Source organism: Babylonia areolata, chromosome 13 (assembly GCF_041734735.1).
Source record: "Babylonia areolata isolate BAREFJ2019XMU chromosome 13, ASM4173473v1, whole genome shotgun sequence".
Lineage (NCBI taxonomy): Eukaryota > Metazoa > Mollusca > Gastropoda > Neogastropoda > Buccinidae > Babylonia > Babylonia areolata.
The window spans coordinates 1,920,793-1,937,555 of record NC_134888.1 but is presented as its reverse complement, the minus strand read 5'-3'; the positions used below and the strand labels follow the sequence as shown (position 1 = coordinate 1,937,555).

At 43.6% G+C, this 16,763-nt stretch overlaps 1 protein-coding gene across 6 annotated transcripts in view; it reads right to left on the bottom strand.

Moving 5' to 3' along the window:
• LOC143288972 (serine/threonine-protein kinase 26-like) overlaps positions 1 to 16,763 on the bottom strand; it is a 55,206-nt gene that overhangs the window by 17,521 nt on the left and 20,922 nt on the right. For 3 of the 6 annotated variants that reach the window (XM_076597683.1, XM_076597685.1, XM_076597686.1), the window contains exons 7-11: positions 15,753 to 15,898; positions 14,332 to 14,419; positions 11,717 to 12,115; positions 7,652 to 7,753; positions 1,206 to 1,331 (exon numbers count right to left, since the gene is read on the bottom strand). In XM_076597683.1, coding sequence (XP_076453798.1) covers positions 1,206 to 1,331; positions 7,652 to 7,753; positions 11,717 to 12,115; positions 14,332 to 14,419; positions 15,753 to 15,898 — 861 coding nt within the window. The remainder of the gene's footprint in view (positions 1 to 1,205; positions 1,332 to 7,651; positions 7,754 to 11,716; positions 12,116 to 14,331; positions 14,420 to 15,752; positions 15,899 to 16,763) is intronic. The other 3 variants (XM_076597684.1, XM_076597687.1, XM_076597688.1) reach the window with 3 other exon arrangements.

Here is a 16,763-nt window from a genome sequence, read left to right as displayed (position 1 = left end):
ACACACCACACCAAACTCACAATGTACACATCCACACAACACACCACACCAACTCACAATGTACACATCCACACAACACACCACACCAGACTCACAATGTACACATCCACACAACACACCACACCAGACTCACAATGTACACATCCACACAACACACCACACCAAACTCACAATGTACACATCCACACAACACACCACACCAGACTCACAATGTACACATCCACACAACACACCACACCAACTCACAATGTACACATCCACACAACACACCACACCAGACTCACAATGTACACATCCACACAACACACCACACCAGACTCACAATGTACACATCCACACAACACACCACACCAGACTCACAATGTACACATCCACACAACACACCACACCAGACTCACAATGTACACATCCACACAACACATCACACCAGACTCACAACGTACACATCCACACAACACACCACACTCACAATGTACACATCCACACAACACGCCACACCAGACTCACAATATACACATCCACACAACACCAAACTCACAATGTACACATCCACACAACACATCACACCAGACTCACAATGTACACATCCACACAACACACCACACCAGACTCACAATGTACACATCCACACAACACACCACACCAGACTCACAATGTACACATCCACACAACACACCACACTCACAATGTACACATCCACACAACACGCCACACCAGACTCACAATATACACATCCACACAACACCAAACTCACAATGTACACATCCACACAACACAACACACCAGACTCACAATGTACACATCCACACAACACATCACACCAGACTCACAATGTACACATCCACACAACACGCCACACCAGACTCACAATATACACATCCACACAACACCAAACTCACAATGTACACATCCACACAACACACCACACCAAACTCACAACGTACATGTACCCAGACCCCACACATACACCACACATACCACACACCACCTACACACACCAACCCAACCCACACCACACCCGCAAACCCCGCACACCACACCACTCCACACATGACAGCACCCCATACCACCCACACCACACTACCTCACACACACCACTACCACACCCTACACATATCATACCACACACACATGACAACACCCCACCCCCCACACACACCACCCCACCACACACCACACCACCCCACACACCACACCAAACTCACAATGTACATGTCCCCAGACCCCAGAGGCTGCCTGCCGTCCGAGCTGTTGGCCGGCTCAGACCGCGTGTGGGCGTGAACGGGGGCCAGAGAGGGGGCAGAGGCGGGGGCAGGAGGCTGGGGGGCTGGCTGCCTCCAGGGCAAAGCCAAAGCCAGCACCAGCATCATCGTCCACGTCAGCACCAGCAGCAGCACACATGGCATCGCAGACGACAACACGGCAACCACCCCCACAAGGGAAGCATGCAACACACATACACACACACACACCAAGGAGGCAACGCGTCAAACACAGGGCAGTTTTTTGTTTTCTTTCTAAAGCAAGGAACACGCACTAATCATCAAAAACGCACAAACACACACATAGTTAATTCAAAACACAAATGATGAAGGAAAACTCAACGCACACAACCGGATCTTGCTTTTTTTTCCTTTCTTTTTTCTTTTCTTTTTTGACAGGAAAGAAAAAGAAAACAAAAAAAGAAAGAAGAACAGGAAGAAGAAGAAGAATAGACAGAAAGAATGAAGCAGAAGAAAAAAAAAAAACCCTCAAGAAATCAACAAGCAGACAGTTAACAAACTGGGCATTTATACTGAAGACAAGAAACAGTGAAGAAAATACTCCCCATACCCCCCCCCCTTCCCCACCACCCTCCCCCCACTTCAAATCACACATCAGCAACATACTGACATGATAAACATACCTGAAGAAAACCTCGCAAATCACACACTACTCCACGAAACAGAACATTGTATCTAAAAGACATTGACAGAGAGTTCAATGACATGCTCACAGCAACACACTGTCTCCAAAAACAATGAGATTAAAACGTTCTACAAGATTTCAAGACCTCACAATGAAGCGCTAAAATTCAAAATAATAATTTTTGGTATTGCATCCCCCCACCCCCCCTTTCTCCAAGCACAGAACATATACAGAAAACAATTGTCAAGTAATATGTCATAATAATTATGAGATAAAATGACATAAAAAGGATGAAATAAACATCAAAGAAAATATCATGTCAATCAAAGAAACACACAAGAGACAAAAATGCTGCATCACATTAGAACATTAAACAATGAAATAAATACCTACTGGCAATTTTTTGTGTAATATATTTTTTTTTAAAGACAAGAAGCAAATTAACTAAAAAAAACAACAACAAAACTGTTAGCAAAATTATACCATATTATGGAACAGGTTATCAATAACATTATTAAAATTTAAAAAAATTGTTAGCAGAATAATACCACTCTAAGTAATGAACAAAAAAGAAGAATGTTAGCACACAAATATTAAAGTATGTAATGAAAAATAAAAACACTGTTAGCCCAGTTATACCATATATTATCATAATGTAGTATGCACCAAATCAACTTTCTTTTGATGAAAAAAAAGAGAAAAAAGTCAAATATATAACACAATCACAGCTGTGGGTATGTGTATGTGCCTGTGTTTGCAAGCATGTGTGCTTGTACCAGTCTGCATGTCACTGCTCACATGTGTGTGTATGCATGCATGTTTTGAGTGTGCCTGCTGTCTGTACACACGTATACACCCATACAATTGTTGAAAACTCTCTCACAGGATGTGTATACTTGGGTGTCTTCAAGACCTCAAATAAGCAGTCATTCCTACCCAAATGACCCACAGACATCAGATTTATACACAGGTTTCTGCACAGTTCCCTCAGCCACTGCTGAGGCACAGCCAACGTGTACAACACTGACCTATCTACAGACCTACCTTGATGTCAACTTGCTGTATTAAACTTCATAAATCTAACACCTTCACCGAAGCTAAACACACAATTCCAGCAACAGCGCTAGAAATTCCAGCACTGGAAAGTCAAAGGCAGGACTACAGAATGCTTCATTCATCTCCAGTAAGAGGAAATTCGTCTGTGGAGTAAAAACATTCAAGAACTCGGCAAGAATCATAGTCAAGCTGCACAAAACATTGCCTGTAAAAATTTTAAAACAGCGCATAAATGATGATGCAGACCAGAAAGGAAGCCATCATGATACAGAAGGGCTGTACGAAAGCTGCACAGGTGCTACAAAAGCAAGAGTACTCAAATCCTGGCCACTGAAGCTGTCATGAGAGAGAGTTTTCTGCATACACTGCTTTACAGATTGCATGCTTGTAAATTAAAAAAAAAAAACACCCATCCACCCACCCATTCTCACACACACACCACACACACACACACATACACACACACAACCACGCATTTCAAATACATGATTATCAAAGTACCAAGATACTCAAACCATCGTTCATCATACATATCTTCGGTTTCCTTTCAATGACATCAAACCAACCCAGCTAGAAACACTAGAGTACATTCCAAAACCTTTCTCTCTCTCTCCCCCACTTTCCTGGCCCAACAACTGAGTCAGCGTGAAGTCTTCGCAACAACAGAGAAAACCGCTAACTTCTTTCTAACACCATCCCCATCGCCGCTCGCCTTCCCTAAAGGAGGAAGCTGGCTTCCTGTGCGCAGCCCACGACTCTAACCTGGCCTACCAGAAAGACGTCTTTGTCAACATGACAACGCCTGGCTAACCGATTTGGCCATTATGCCTTTCTGCCGACACACATTTAGCCTGAAGGCACATCCACACCACAGTGAGGGTTTTTCAGCAGCCAGTTACCCCTGTACCTGTCACACTACAACGTTCCTCTTCTTCTTCTTCTGCATTCGTGGGCTGCATCTCCCGCGTTCACTTGTATGCACACGAGTGGGCTTTTATGTGTATGACCGTTTTTACCCCGCCATGTAGGCAACCATACTCCGTTTTCAGGGGTGTGCATGCTAGGTATGTTCTTGTTTCCATAACCCACTGAACGCTGACATGGATTACAGGATCTTTAACATGCGTATTTGATCTTCTGCTTGCATATACACACGAAGGGGGTTCAGGCACTAGCAGGTCTGCACATATGTTGACCTGGGAGATCGTAAAAATCTCCACCCTTTACCCACCAGGCGCCGTCACCGTGATTCGAACCCAGGACCCTCAGATTGACAGTCCAACGCTTTAACCACTCGGCTATTGCGCCCGTCCAACGTTCCACCTTCACTGATCGCTGTGCGACAGGCGGTCAGCAATGTAACAGCTGCCCACCTGTAGCGGCGCCCAAGAGACACTTCAAACATGACCACCTTTAACTCAAGCGTACCAAACACCTTCTCCACCACTCCCTTGCACAAAACAAAATACACTGGGGAGAGGGGGACAGCGTGACAAACAAGGAGGGGGGTGGGGGGGGAATGGAGGAGGTTGGAGGAAGGGGGGTGCGGGGAGGGGGGGGGGGGGTTAGCACCAAAGGATGGGAACTGGAATCGTGCAGAAATGCTCAGAATCACTGGTGGTGTGATGAAACCCCCATCCCCCCCAGCGGCGTGTGAAGAAAATCCTAACAACTCCAATGCCCTAAATGAAGGAAACAAGCGATGGCAGAGGAGAAAGAAAAGAAAGAGGGAGACCGAAAATCTCAAACATATCCCATCCCCCTAAACAAAGTCATTTCAGAGACATTTATCAAACACTACGAAAATGAGTTTTAAAAAAATCCCTTTCCCCTTTCTTAAATCAAACCAAATCAACAAAAATAAATAAATAAAGAGAAACAACGATAGGAAACCAAGAAAGGAGAGAAAAGAAAATGAAACTGAAATCTTGCTGTGCACCAACTAACGTGTCTCATCTCATCTCCACACCATCTCACTCACCCACATCAACACAAAACACAAGACACCCACACACACACTATGTATATCAACATATGATGCTGACAAAAATCTGCTATCAACTCTAAACTGTTTTTCTCTGGTTTAACTCTCTCCATACGAACAGTGAAAGAGATGACGTTAACAGCGTTTCACCCCAATTACCATCATCAAAATATTGCAAGCGGAAGGCTCTTATACTGAAGAGGTGAATGTTGACAAAGAATACCACAATTCTGACGACGGAAGCTAAAGGTTGGGTCATTGAGACACCCACTGGACATCCGAGGGGTCTGTGTAGAGGAGAAGAGAGGACTGGCCGTACTGAGTGAGTTAAAATACACAATACACCATGCAGAAGGGGGGAATACAACGCATGCAATAATTTACGGGCAAACAGAGTTGTAATGGGTACACTATCTTCATTACTAAAAAAAAAAAAAAAAAAAAAGAGAGATTAACACAGTGACAATATTAACATCACCAAACCTCCTGAGAGAATAAAGATAAAAAAAACAACCACCACCAATAAATGCTAAAAGGACTTAACACTGTTCAGGACTACAGAGCCAGCCAATGCTTAACTCATTCTACCCCAGGTACGAGTTAACTCAAACCATAATTACTTCCCCTGTGGACCAGGTACGAGTCCTCTCCTACCAACACGCTGTTCCAATTTCGTTCATTCTTGCTTGGTACAGTTGTCATTCTAAACTGAACCCTTTACTGATTCCAGAAGTATGAAAACGAAGCTCTGTTTGACCGATTCAAAACAACAATTTTCTCTTGATTTTCACTGTTTTAGTGAACCACCCTGTCTTCTCTGCAGTGGTCCCGTATAGTGCTGGTTCAGGGAAGTTGAAACAGACATGACAGGCGCAACAGCCGAGTGGTTAAAGCGTTGGACTGTCAATCTGAGGGTCCCGGGTTCGAATCACGGTGACGGCACCTGGTGGGTAAAGGGTGGAGATTTTTACAATCTCCCAGGTCAACATATGTGCAGACCTGCTTAGTGCCTGAACCCCCTTCGTGTGTATATGCAAGCAGAAGATCAAATACGCACGTTAAAGATCCTGTAATCCATGTCAGAGTTCGGTGGGTTATGGAAACAAGAACATACCCAGCATGCACACCCCCGAAAACGGAGTATGGCTGCCTACATGGCAGGGTAAAAACGGTCATACACGTAAAAGCCCACTCGTGTGCATACGAGTGAACGCAGAAGAAGAAGAAGAAACAGGCATGTAGCTGTGTGGGTAGAATGAGTTCACTCACTCTGGATGATGGAATGCTATAGTGTTCCTGACGTACGGTAGCGTTCCAGATGACGAAACGCTACATCGGTTTCGACATTTAAAAATTTGTCCACGTTTTCTTCATGGGGTAGCATAAAAATCAAAGCTACACCGGGCATTGCTAACGTGTCAAGGGTCGAATGGAAAGTTGCTTCATGAGGTTTCCATGACTGTACACTTGCTGGCCAACTGTTGACCCTGGTACCCCACATGAGAAACTTATCTGCATACGTATTGAAAATCGATACAAGTGGAAATTTTTGGAGCAAACTATATCATGACAGCAGCTTTTTACTGCTGCGGAAGTTATTGAAATGCTTCAAACTGAAGGTTTCAACATCAACGAGGATGATGAAGACGTTGAATAAAGTATCTGCAGTGAAGAAATTTACCAGCAAGAAGGTACTGACAGTGACTCAGCTTCTGAGGGCTGTGAGGAGAGGGAGGGTGGTGGGTGTACTCACGACGTTAGAAGAGGGGTCAGTGGGTCAAGTACAGGGAGTTTCATTCAGTTACTTTGTGTTTTGTACTGTTTGTGATTTTTTTCCTAACCCTAACAAACAGGTCGTCTGCAGGGGAAAGCAAGGGAGAAAACTATTCGCTGGGAGTGAGTTAACACTGTTGAGGACTGCAGAGCCAACCAGTGCTTACAAAGTACACATACTGTCTGACTACTTACATAGAAAGACTCTGAAAGATTTTTGTTTTGTGTGTGCAGGGGGAACGGAGGAGGCAGGGGGCAAGTATATATCATATACCTTTCTCTGAACATATACTTGCATGCATGTTTGCATTGTTCTTGCGTATGTAATGCATCTGCTTCTATCAACAGAAAATAACAAAAGAAAACAACAATAAATAGCCATTTATAATTATACAAAAAAACAAAACAAATAAGCTTCTTCTTTTTTTTAAAGCTTAATATAAGAAGGTTCAGGAGGGACAAAAATCAGAAGAAAAAAAAGTCCACAAACTAGCACCAAAAACATAAAATTCAACAAAAAAAAACAGCTACTCCCACAAACCAAACATTCATTAAAACAGTTCATCCCACCAACTAAAACCACAACATAATCACTAAACAAACTGAATAAAATCAAGGAAAAGAAGGGGAAAAAAAACAAAAAAAACCCAGAAGAGCATGCAGGAGTGACAAAATAACAATCATACCTCATACACACAGCATCAATAAGAACAGAAAGGATCACAGGGAGGGGAATAAATAGGCAAAAACAAAAAAAAACAAAAAAACACAAACAAGGCCATGCACAAAACTAGCTTCAAAGGGAGAAGAGAATAAATAAACAAAATAAAGGGATGAGGTAAAAATCATATATATATATATATCAATTTTTTAAGTGGATAAATGTGTATACTGGGACGGGTAAACTGAGCGACCAATCAATCAACTTACACGCAAATTCCCCCCATAGACATAAGGTCTGTGGGCCGGGGTGGGCACAGGGGATTTCTGGGAAGGAGATCGTTCAGCAGGACTGCGAGCATAAGCTGCCACCTGCAGACGGCCATGCAACGCAAAAGTCACAGGGTGGCAGCATGACATGACACAGCACGACACGGCACGGCACGACACGGCACGACAGGTGACATGAAAACTACATGACACAACAGTGTGACACAGCACATGACATAATACCACCTGACAAAACTTTTAACACATGACAGGAAACATGATACAACATGACAACAACAACAACAAAAAACATGACGCTACATGACGTGTCGTTACACAGCACAACACAAGACATGACATGACATAACAGAACACATTACACGACATGACAACACATCACACCACACCACACGATGTGTGACAACATGACACAACGCATCACAATAAAACATGACGCGACACAATATGACACAACACCCACCACACTACACAGCAAAACAAAAACAAAAAAACAGCATCCTACTAAAAACAACAACGTAATACATATCAATACATTAATACATCTGAAACCAAACGATAAAGATATTGTGCGGGAGTTTTTTTTGTTTTTTTTTGTCATACTGAAAATTCTGCTACTGTTCCTGGAGACACTTAAAACTGAAAAGCAACGGTCTTAATACCAAAACAAAGTAAAATAAAAGGAACTAAAATTGTTTTACGCCAAAAATAAATTACCATAATGCTAATGCCGAAATCTGAAAGCAAGGAAACATTCCCACCCATGTAAGAATAATAACAACAATAACTGCATGCAATACACTATTACGACACATGAGGTAGGGAGGTAGGTGGTGAAGGGTGGTGGAGGGGGCCTGGGGGGGGATGAGGATATGTCTGAAGTGAAACCTTCCCCTGTCACAACTCCTCATGTATTCAAAAATAACTAATTAGTCCACTATCTGGAAGAAGGGGCAAAAAAAAAAAAAAAAAAAAAAAAGCCCAAACACTTGTAGGGAATACATTTTAAACTGAAACTGAAACATAAAAACTAAAATACTCAGAGAATACTTTTGAACAAAAGGCAAAAAGAGGTTGGGGGGGGGAACACTTATGAAATATCTTCAAGCGCACTTACAAAGCGCAAAGCAAGCAAAACAAAACAGGAATTATTCTGTGTGAATGTGAACTGAAATCAAATCACTCAACAAAACAACTGTTCCTCTCACGCTGGGAATGCTGATAGATTTTTTTTTTCTTCTTTGAAAGAAAAGGGGGTGGGGGGGGGGGGGGGAGGAGGAGAGGACACAGGTATGGGAGGAGAGAGAAAGAAAGAAGAAAAAAGAAACCGGACAAAAGAATTTCTTTTTTTAAATTTGAAGTGAGCAGCAACGTGCCTTCACTGTCAAACATCACAGTTCATTAATTCCACTGCTGCGTATCCAACAAAAGAACGCCCTTCCTTCCGTAATGAACGACATCATCAAAATAACTAGGCAGTGTTGCAACCTGAGATGCTGACGTGTTTGTTTCAGTGACAGAACACAAGAGATGAGACTATTCCAATGGCAGAAAAGCTGGAAATGCCAGACCACTCTCAGCACAGGACACGCTCCATGACAGAAACATGGCATGATGTATAAACAGAATATATATATATGTAGCCAAGTGCTCAGCTGGCTACTAACCGTAGTTCAACTCACAGCACATGCCATAAAGCGGATGACAGTTTCACTGCAGTGACGGTGTCCAACCACCGTCATGAGGAGGTAACTCCTGTGTCGCAAGGCTATTCAAATTCGAATCTGAACTGAAAGCTGTTGCACATCTGCCGGTCTCTTTCTGAGGCACAGCTCTAGAATACACATCGAGCGTGTTGCACACACAGTCTGCTGCCAAACATTCGACTGCAATGTCTTCTTTATCATCTTCCTCTCTTCCTACTTAACTATTGTAAATAAAATAGAAAAACCCTTTGTGACTGGCCTTCTATATATATATATATATATATGTCTTTGGCCTGTGCGCAGATCTCTTCTAAGTTCTATCCTTTCACCTTCATACTCTTTAATTCAGTCAGTCTTTTGAACCGTCCTCTTTATGTACCACTGGGGTTAACATGGCTACACACACACACACACACACACACACATATATATATATATATATACACACAATGTATTTATACACTGCGAAGGGAAACGTCACTAACCAAAGGCTCTGATCAAACATTCTCTTCTAAGAACATCTTCAAAAATGATCAACTTCGAACCTCAATGTTTCATTCTTTCCTCGATCAAAAACGGATCAAGCCAAAAGAGCAACAGTTACACACACAAACACATCTGTAGTCAGCGTAAAAATGGCACACCTGTACACAGCACAATGATACTGGTCAGCATGCTACTGAGTTGGGCATACTAAGAACTAAACAGCTTTGCAAGAAGTAAAACAGCTTTCACAAGCGGAAGGACAATCAAGCCTGAATTAGTACACACACGCAAGCACGCACCCACACACACACACACAAACACACTCACACATACAAACACACTCACACAGTAACAGGTGCAGCATTATCTGTTCATCTCTTATAACAAACAGGACCTGATTTCCCTTGTTTTATAAAATTCAAATTCACTGTTTACTTTTTACTTATATCACAAAAAACAAAAAAAACGTACATGTACATATATACAAGAGACAGATATTTTCATTTAATCTCACCATTAACCAGCCTCATATGATCCCTCCCCCCCCAACCCTCCCCTCACCCCCCACCCCTCATATGATTGCAATACCCTGCATTGCATGATAGCAATACCATGTCTCTATATGATTGTAATACTCTGCCTTATATGATTGTAATACTCTGCCTCCATATTATTGTAATACTCTGCCTTATATGATTGTAACACACTGCCTCATATGATTGTAACACTCTGCCTCATATGATTGCAACACTCTGCCTCATATGATTGTAACACTGCCTCTGTATGACTGTAATACTCTGCCTCATATGATTGTAATACTCTGCCTCATAGGATTGTAATACTCTGTCTCAGTATGATTGTAACACTCTGTCTCATATGATTGCAATACTCTGCCTTATATGATTGTAATACTTTGCCTCATATGATTGCAATACTCTGCCTTATATGATTGTAATACTCTGCCTCCCTATGACTGTAAGCCTCACATGATTGTTATACTCTGCCTCCATATGACTGTAATACTCTGCCTCATATGACTGCAATACTCTGTATGATTGTAACACTCTGCCTCATATGATTGTAATACTCTGCCTCACGTGACTGCAATTCCCTGCCTCGTATGACTGCAATACCCCCACCACATTTATTTATTGCAATAGCCCACCAGATAGGATTGCAACGCCCCCAACCCCACCCCGGCCCCCCACCCCCATATGTTTCTAAAACCTGTCTCATATGATTGCACTACTCCAACCCCCTCCCGCTCACCATTTTGCTAACCATAATTAGTGAGGTGGGAGAGGAGGGCCGCAGGGCATGTTCCTGCAGCAAGACAAATAAGAACCATGCCTTTTCCGCAAAGTGCTGGTTGGAAGAAAAAAAAAGAAGCTCAAACTGTCTTTTGTTATTAAACTAGGTACTGGATCATGTTCTGACATGTTATAATTAACACACACATATTATATATAATATACTATCATCATCTGTAGATTATATATATATATATATATATATATATACATACTCACACATGTACAGAGAAATACTACCCACACATACCCCCCACCCCCACCCACCCCCCCAAAAAGACACCAAACTGCATTATCAGTGAGAAGAGATCACATCCAATCAACACCTCTTTACAATGAAATCCTGAGGTGAAGTGAGGTGAGGTGTGGTGAGTGAAGTACAAGAAAGGCTCATCACACACACACACAAAACAAACACACACACACAAAACAAACACACACACACACATGCAAGAAAAGCCAAGCCAAGCCAAACCCCCCACACACAATGCACACACACACACACACACAGCGCACATGCCACACGGCAGCAACAAGCCACTTACACCCCCATTGCCCAGATGAGGAGAGGAGGCCGACTTGAATGACGATGACGACAACGCTGGCGGTGGCTGCATCAAGCTATGAGAGGAGTAGGGGGGTGGGAGAGGCTGCGACTGAGCCTGCTGGAGAATGGGGGGAGGGGGCGCGGCCTGGTGAGAGCTGGCCGACTTGGAAGACGACGACGCTGACGATGACGACACCGCTTGAGAGTAAGGGGGAGGCTGCGAATGAGAGTGGGGAGGTGGAGTGGGGGCCTGAGACTGCTGCTGAAGAGGTGGTGGTTGTTGGGGTTGTGATGGTGGTGGTGGTGGTGGTGGTTGATGCTGCTGCTGCTGCTGCTGCACAGGGGCGGTAGGGGCTTGCCGTTTGGGTTTGGGACTGCTGGAGCCCCCGGCCTGATTCTACGACAGCAGGTTTAGGGGGGGCAACAAGGGGAGTGTGTTTGAGAGAGAGAGGAAGCCATCGGCAACAGACATGCAAATGCAAACACAACAAGCCAGCACTGACCCAGCGACCAGCACACATGCCCTCAAACCCCTGACTCCCCCCCCCCCAACCCCCATCCCATACACAACACACACTGACACACCATGTTGCTACACCCCCAGCCACAAGCTCCCATATACCCACCCCTCTTTAAATGCACACCACTTGCCACATGGTCACCACACTCCACATACACACACCATGCAGTGGCCACAATCACAGCAAATAACACCAACAAACATCAAATCAAAGGAAAGACGAAAACGACAGGAAAGGAAAGACCAAAAACGACAACTTCACAGCAGCTTGCACCCTGAATAAAAGAAAGGAAAAAAAAAAAAAAATACAGGAGAGAAGAACAGGAAGGAAGACACAAGTCAGAGAAAAAGACACAGGGAACAAGAAAGAGAGAGGGGCACGGACAGAAGAAAAAGAAACCAACATAAAAAACAACAACACAACAACAACAAAAACACGCAGTCCATGCACATCACACTGCAAGATAAAAAAAATTTAAAAAAAACAAAAACAAAACCATTTATGAAGAAATAAATGCACAAACAAATCCATCACAACAACAACAACAACAAAAAAGATAAGGGAGAGGGGCGGAACACCATACTGCGAGTCATGCTGTCAGCGTTAACACATCGCATGCCCCCCATGCCCCACACAAACCAGCGACCCACTTCAAAAGCCTCACGACCAATGGAGACATGTGCATGCAAAGCTTCCCCATATTTCAACTCCTGTCATAAACACACACACACACACACACGCACGTCATGCATGCCACTGCACAAGCACACACACTTTGTATTTTTGTATTTCTTTTTATCACAACAGATTTCTCTGTGTGAAATTCGGGCTGCTCTCCCCAAGGAGAGCGCGTCGCTATACTACAGCGCCACCATTTTTTTTTTTTCTTCTTCCTGCGTGCAGTTTTATTTGTTTTTCCTATTGACGTGGATTTTTCTACAGAATTTTGCCAGGAACAACCCTTTTGTTGCTGTGGGTTCTTTTACGTGCGCTAAGTGCATGCTGCACACAGGACCTCGGTTTATCGTCTCATCCAAATGACTAGCGTCCACTCAAGGTCTAGTGGAGAGGGAGAAAATATCGGCGGCTGAGCTGTGATTGGAACCAGCGCGCTCAGATTCTCTCGCTTCCTGGGCGGACGCGTTACCTCTAGGCCATCACTTGCACCAACATGTACTTACAACAACATCTACACCCCCCCCCGAAACACCATGCACAAAAAGCGCAAACCCATCCAGCATACAAACTGCTCAACATCCAAACCATGTTAAACGGCCCACTACCAGAAAAATACCAAAACCGTGCATGCACGCCTGTCTATGGGTCTGCGTGAGTGTGTGTGCATGCACGCATGTGTGCCTGCGCCCGTGTGAGCCTAAAACAGCACAAGGACTCAAAGAGACGATGAAGGGAACAACAGTGACAAAAATGAAACGAAGAACACATGAAAATGAAAGGATGAGTGCAGGAAAATGAAGGAAAATGAAGGAAAAGAAGGTATGCAAATGAAGGAAGAAGACAGACGACAATGAAGGGAAGAACGCATGGAAACGAAGCCAAGAACCAGGTCCCTAGGAAGGAGGAAACTGCGCCAAGTTCACCCAAGTGGTCCTTAACTTTAGGAGAACCCTGTACTTCAAAGAAAATAACTGTGACACACATCAACACCCAAGACAGCGTAACACCAAGTCCCAACGCTACACCAAAAAAAAAAAAAACCCAAAGAGATTCACAAGCCATGCTCCAAAAAAACCAAACAAGTAATAAAGTTCTGAGTGCTTAAAAAAAACAAAAAAAACATGAAGAAAACTATTCTAAAAATACCAACTATCAGCCATCACAAAACAAAGAGAAGAGAGAGAGAAAAAGCAAAAACCTGACAAAATCTCCTACAAACAAAAAAACAAACTATAAATTCTCCTACAAAGGACAGCCAACAAAGCAAAACCCAGAACACACACAACACACACACACGCACGCACACACACACAAACGAAAAAAAAAAAAAAAAGGAAAGAAAGCTCAGCATCACTACACGACGACCAAGACGACGAAGAAGAGACGAAAGAAAGAAAGGGCAGGGGTCACTCACGTCATTGTTGAGCTGCATCAGGGGGCTGGTGTCTTTGATTGTCAGGAACCAGTCGGGCTCCATCTCGTTCTCACTGTTCCCGTCAGATCTGCCGCCAACACAAACCACAAGGTCAGCTGCCACTGCCCAAGTTCAGGTTTGTTTGGGGGGGGGGGGGTTGTTTTTTTTTCTTCTTCTTTTTTTTTTTTCATTGCTGCCACATCATCTGCACCGTTTTCAGCGGCGTATTTGTATTTCTTTTTATCACAACAGATTTCTCTGTGTGAAATTCTGGCTGCTCTCCCCAGGGAGAGCGCGTCGCTACACTGCAGCGCCACCCATTTTTTTGTATTTTTTCCTGCGTGCAGTTTTATTTGTTTTTTCCTATCAAAGTGGACTTTTCTACAGAATTTTGCCAGGAACAACCCTTTTGTTGCCGTGGGTTCTTTTACGTCCGCTAGGTGCATGCTGCAGACGGGACCTCAGTTTATCGTCTCATCCGAATGACTAGCCTCCAGACCACCACTCAAGGTCTAGTGGAGGGGGAGAAAATATCGGCGGCTGAGCCGTGATTCGAACCAGCGCGCTCAGATCTCTCGCTTCCAAGGCGGACGCGTTACCTCTAGGCCATACCTCCCATGCTGCTCTTTCAGAGTCCCCCATACACAGCCACACCCGACTTCGTCTGTCGAAGTCCCCGTGCCGGCAGCCCACAGGGAAACATCAATGTTACATCGCCAGGTCAGTTTCTTTCCGCTGGGACTGACTGCACAAAGCCGTCTCAGCAGCGCAAAGTTTCATGGAAACAGCTTATCTTTGTTTACCATATGTCTGCTGTTCAGAAAGCACTAACTTTGATGGCGACACCTTTCCTTCATATATAGAGAGAACTATGTTTTATGGAAACAGCTTACCTTTGTTTACCATATGTCTGCTGTTCAGAAAGCACTAACTTTGATGGCGACACCTTTCCTTCATGTTCAGAGAGAACTATGTTTTATGGAAACAGCTTACCTTTGTTTACCATATGTCTGCTGTTCAGAAAGCACTAACTTTGATGGCGACACCTTTCCTTCATGTTCAGAGAGAACTATGTTTTATAGAAACGGTTTGACTTTGTCTATCTATCTTTGTTGTTTGGAGAGTGCTAAGTTCTATGGAAACCGCTTGTCTTTATTTATTCATCTCTGTTGTCAAGAAAGCTTGAAGTTTTATGAAACAGCTTATCTTTATTTATTCATCTTTGTTGTTTAGAAAGCACCAGGTTTGAGGGAAACAGAGAGAAACACACACACACACACACACACACACACACACACACAAAACTCACATGGATCCATCACTATCATCGCTTTCGCTGTCTGCCCCTTTCTCCTGTCACTACCAGCACAGACATCCCTCTCCCAAACACACACACACACACACACACAAAAAAAACTCACATGGATCCATCACTATCATCGCTTTCACTGTCTGCCCCTTTCTCCTGTCGGTAGCGGCGGAATCGGTCGATCAGCTCCGTCAGGTAGGACGTCTTCTTGGCCTTCCGGATGAAGGGATGGTTCAGCAGAGCCTTGGCCGACGGCCGCTGAAATCACCACGGAAAAGGCTGGTGCAGACAGCGTTGTGCTTCTCATACTGTCTCTGTTACCTCTCCCTTTTCTAGGCTTCCTTTGTGGCACGCCTCTTACTAGTAGTCTCTATTCTCTCTCCCTTCCTTAACTTTTGTGTGTGTGTGTGTGTGTGTGTGTGTGTGTGTGCGCGTGTGTGTGTGTATGTGCATGTGTGTGTGTGTGTGTATGTGTCTGTGTGTGTGTGTGTGTAGTTTGTTAGTCACATTTTGGTTTGTGAACGTAACATTGATGTAATGTGTTGTGTAAACAACAGTTTTGTAAAGCACCCACAGCAGATTTCTGGATAGTGTGACATATCAATATTACTTGGTACTTTTCTTACTGTCTCTGTTACCACTACCTTTCTCTCTATCCTTCCTAGTTCTCCGTCTCTACTACCACTCTCTTTTCTTCATAAAACTCTTACCGTCTCTATTACCACAACCTTTCTTTTCTTTCTTTTGTTTGTAGTACTCCTCTTACTGTCTCTATTACCACCACCTTTCTCTCTATCCTTCCTAGTTCTCTTCCTGTCTCTATTACCACTCCCTCTATTCACTGACTTTCGACATGTGACATGTATGTAACATGTATAAATATATATATGTATATCTTATTTCCCCCTTGAGTTTAATGCTTACTTCTTCTTCTGCGTTCACTCGTATGCACACGAGTGGGCTTTTACGTGTATGACCGTTTTTACTCCGCCATGTAGGCAGCCATACTCCGTTTTCGGGGGTGTGCATGCTGGGTGTGTTCTTGTTTCCATAACCCACTGAACGCTGACATGGATTACAGGATCTTTAACGTGCGTATTTGATCTTCTGCTTGCATATACAC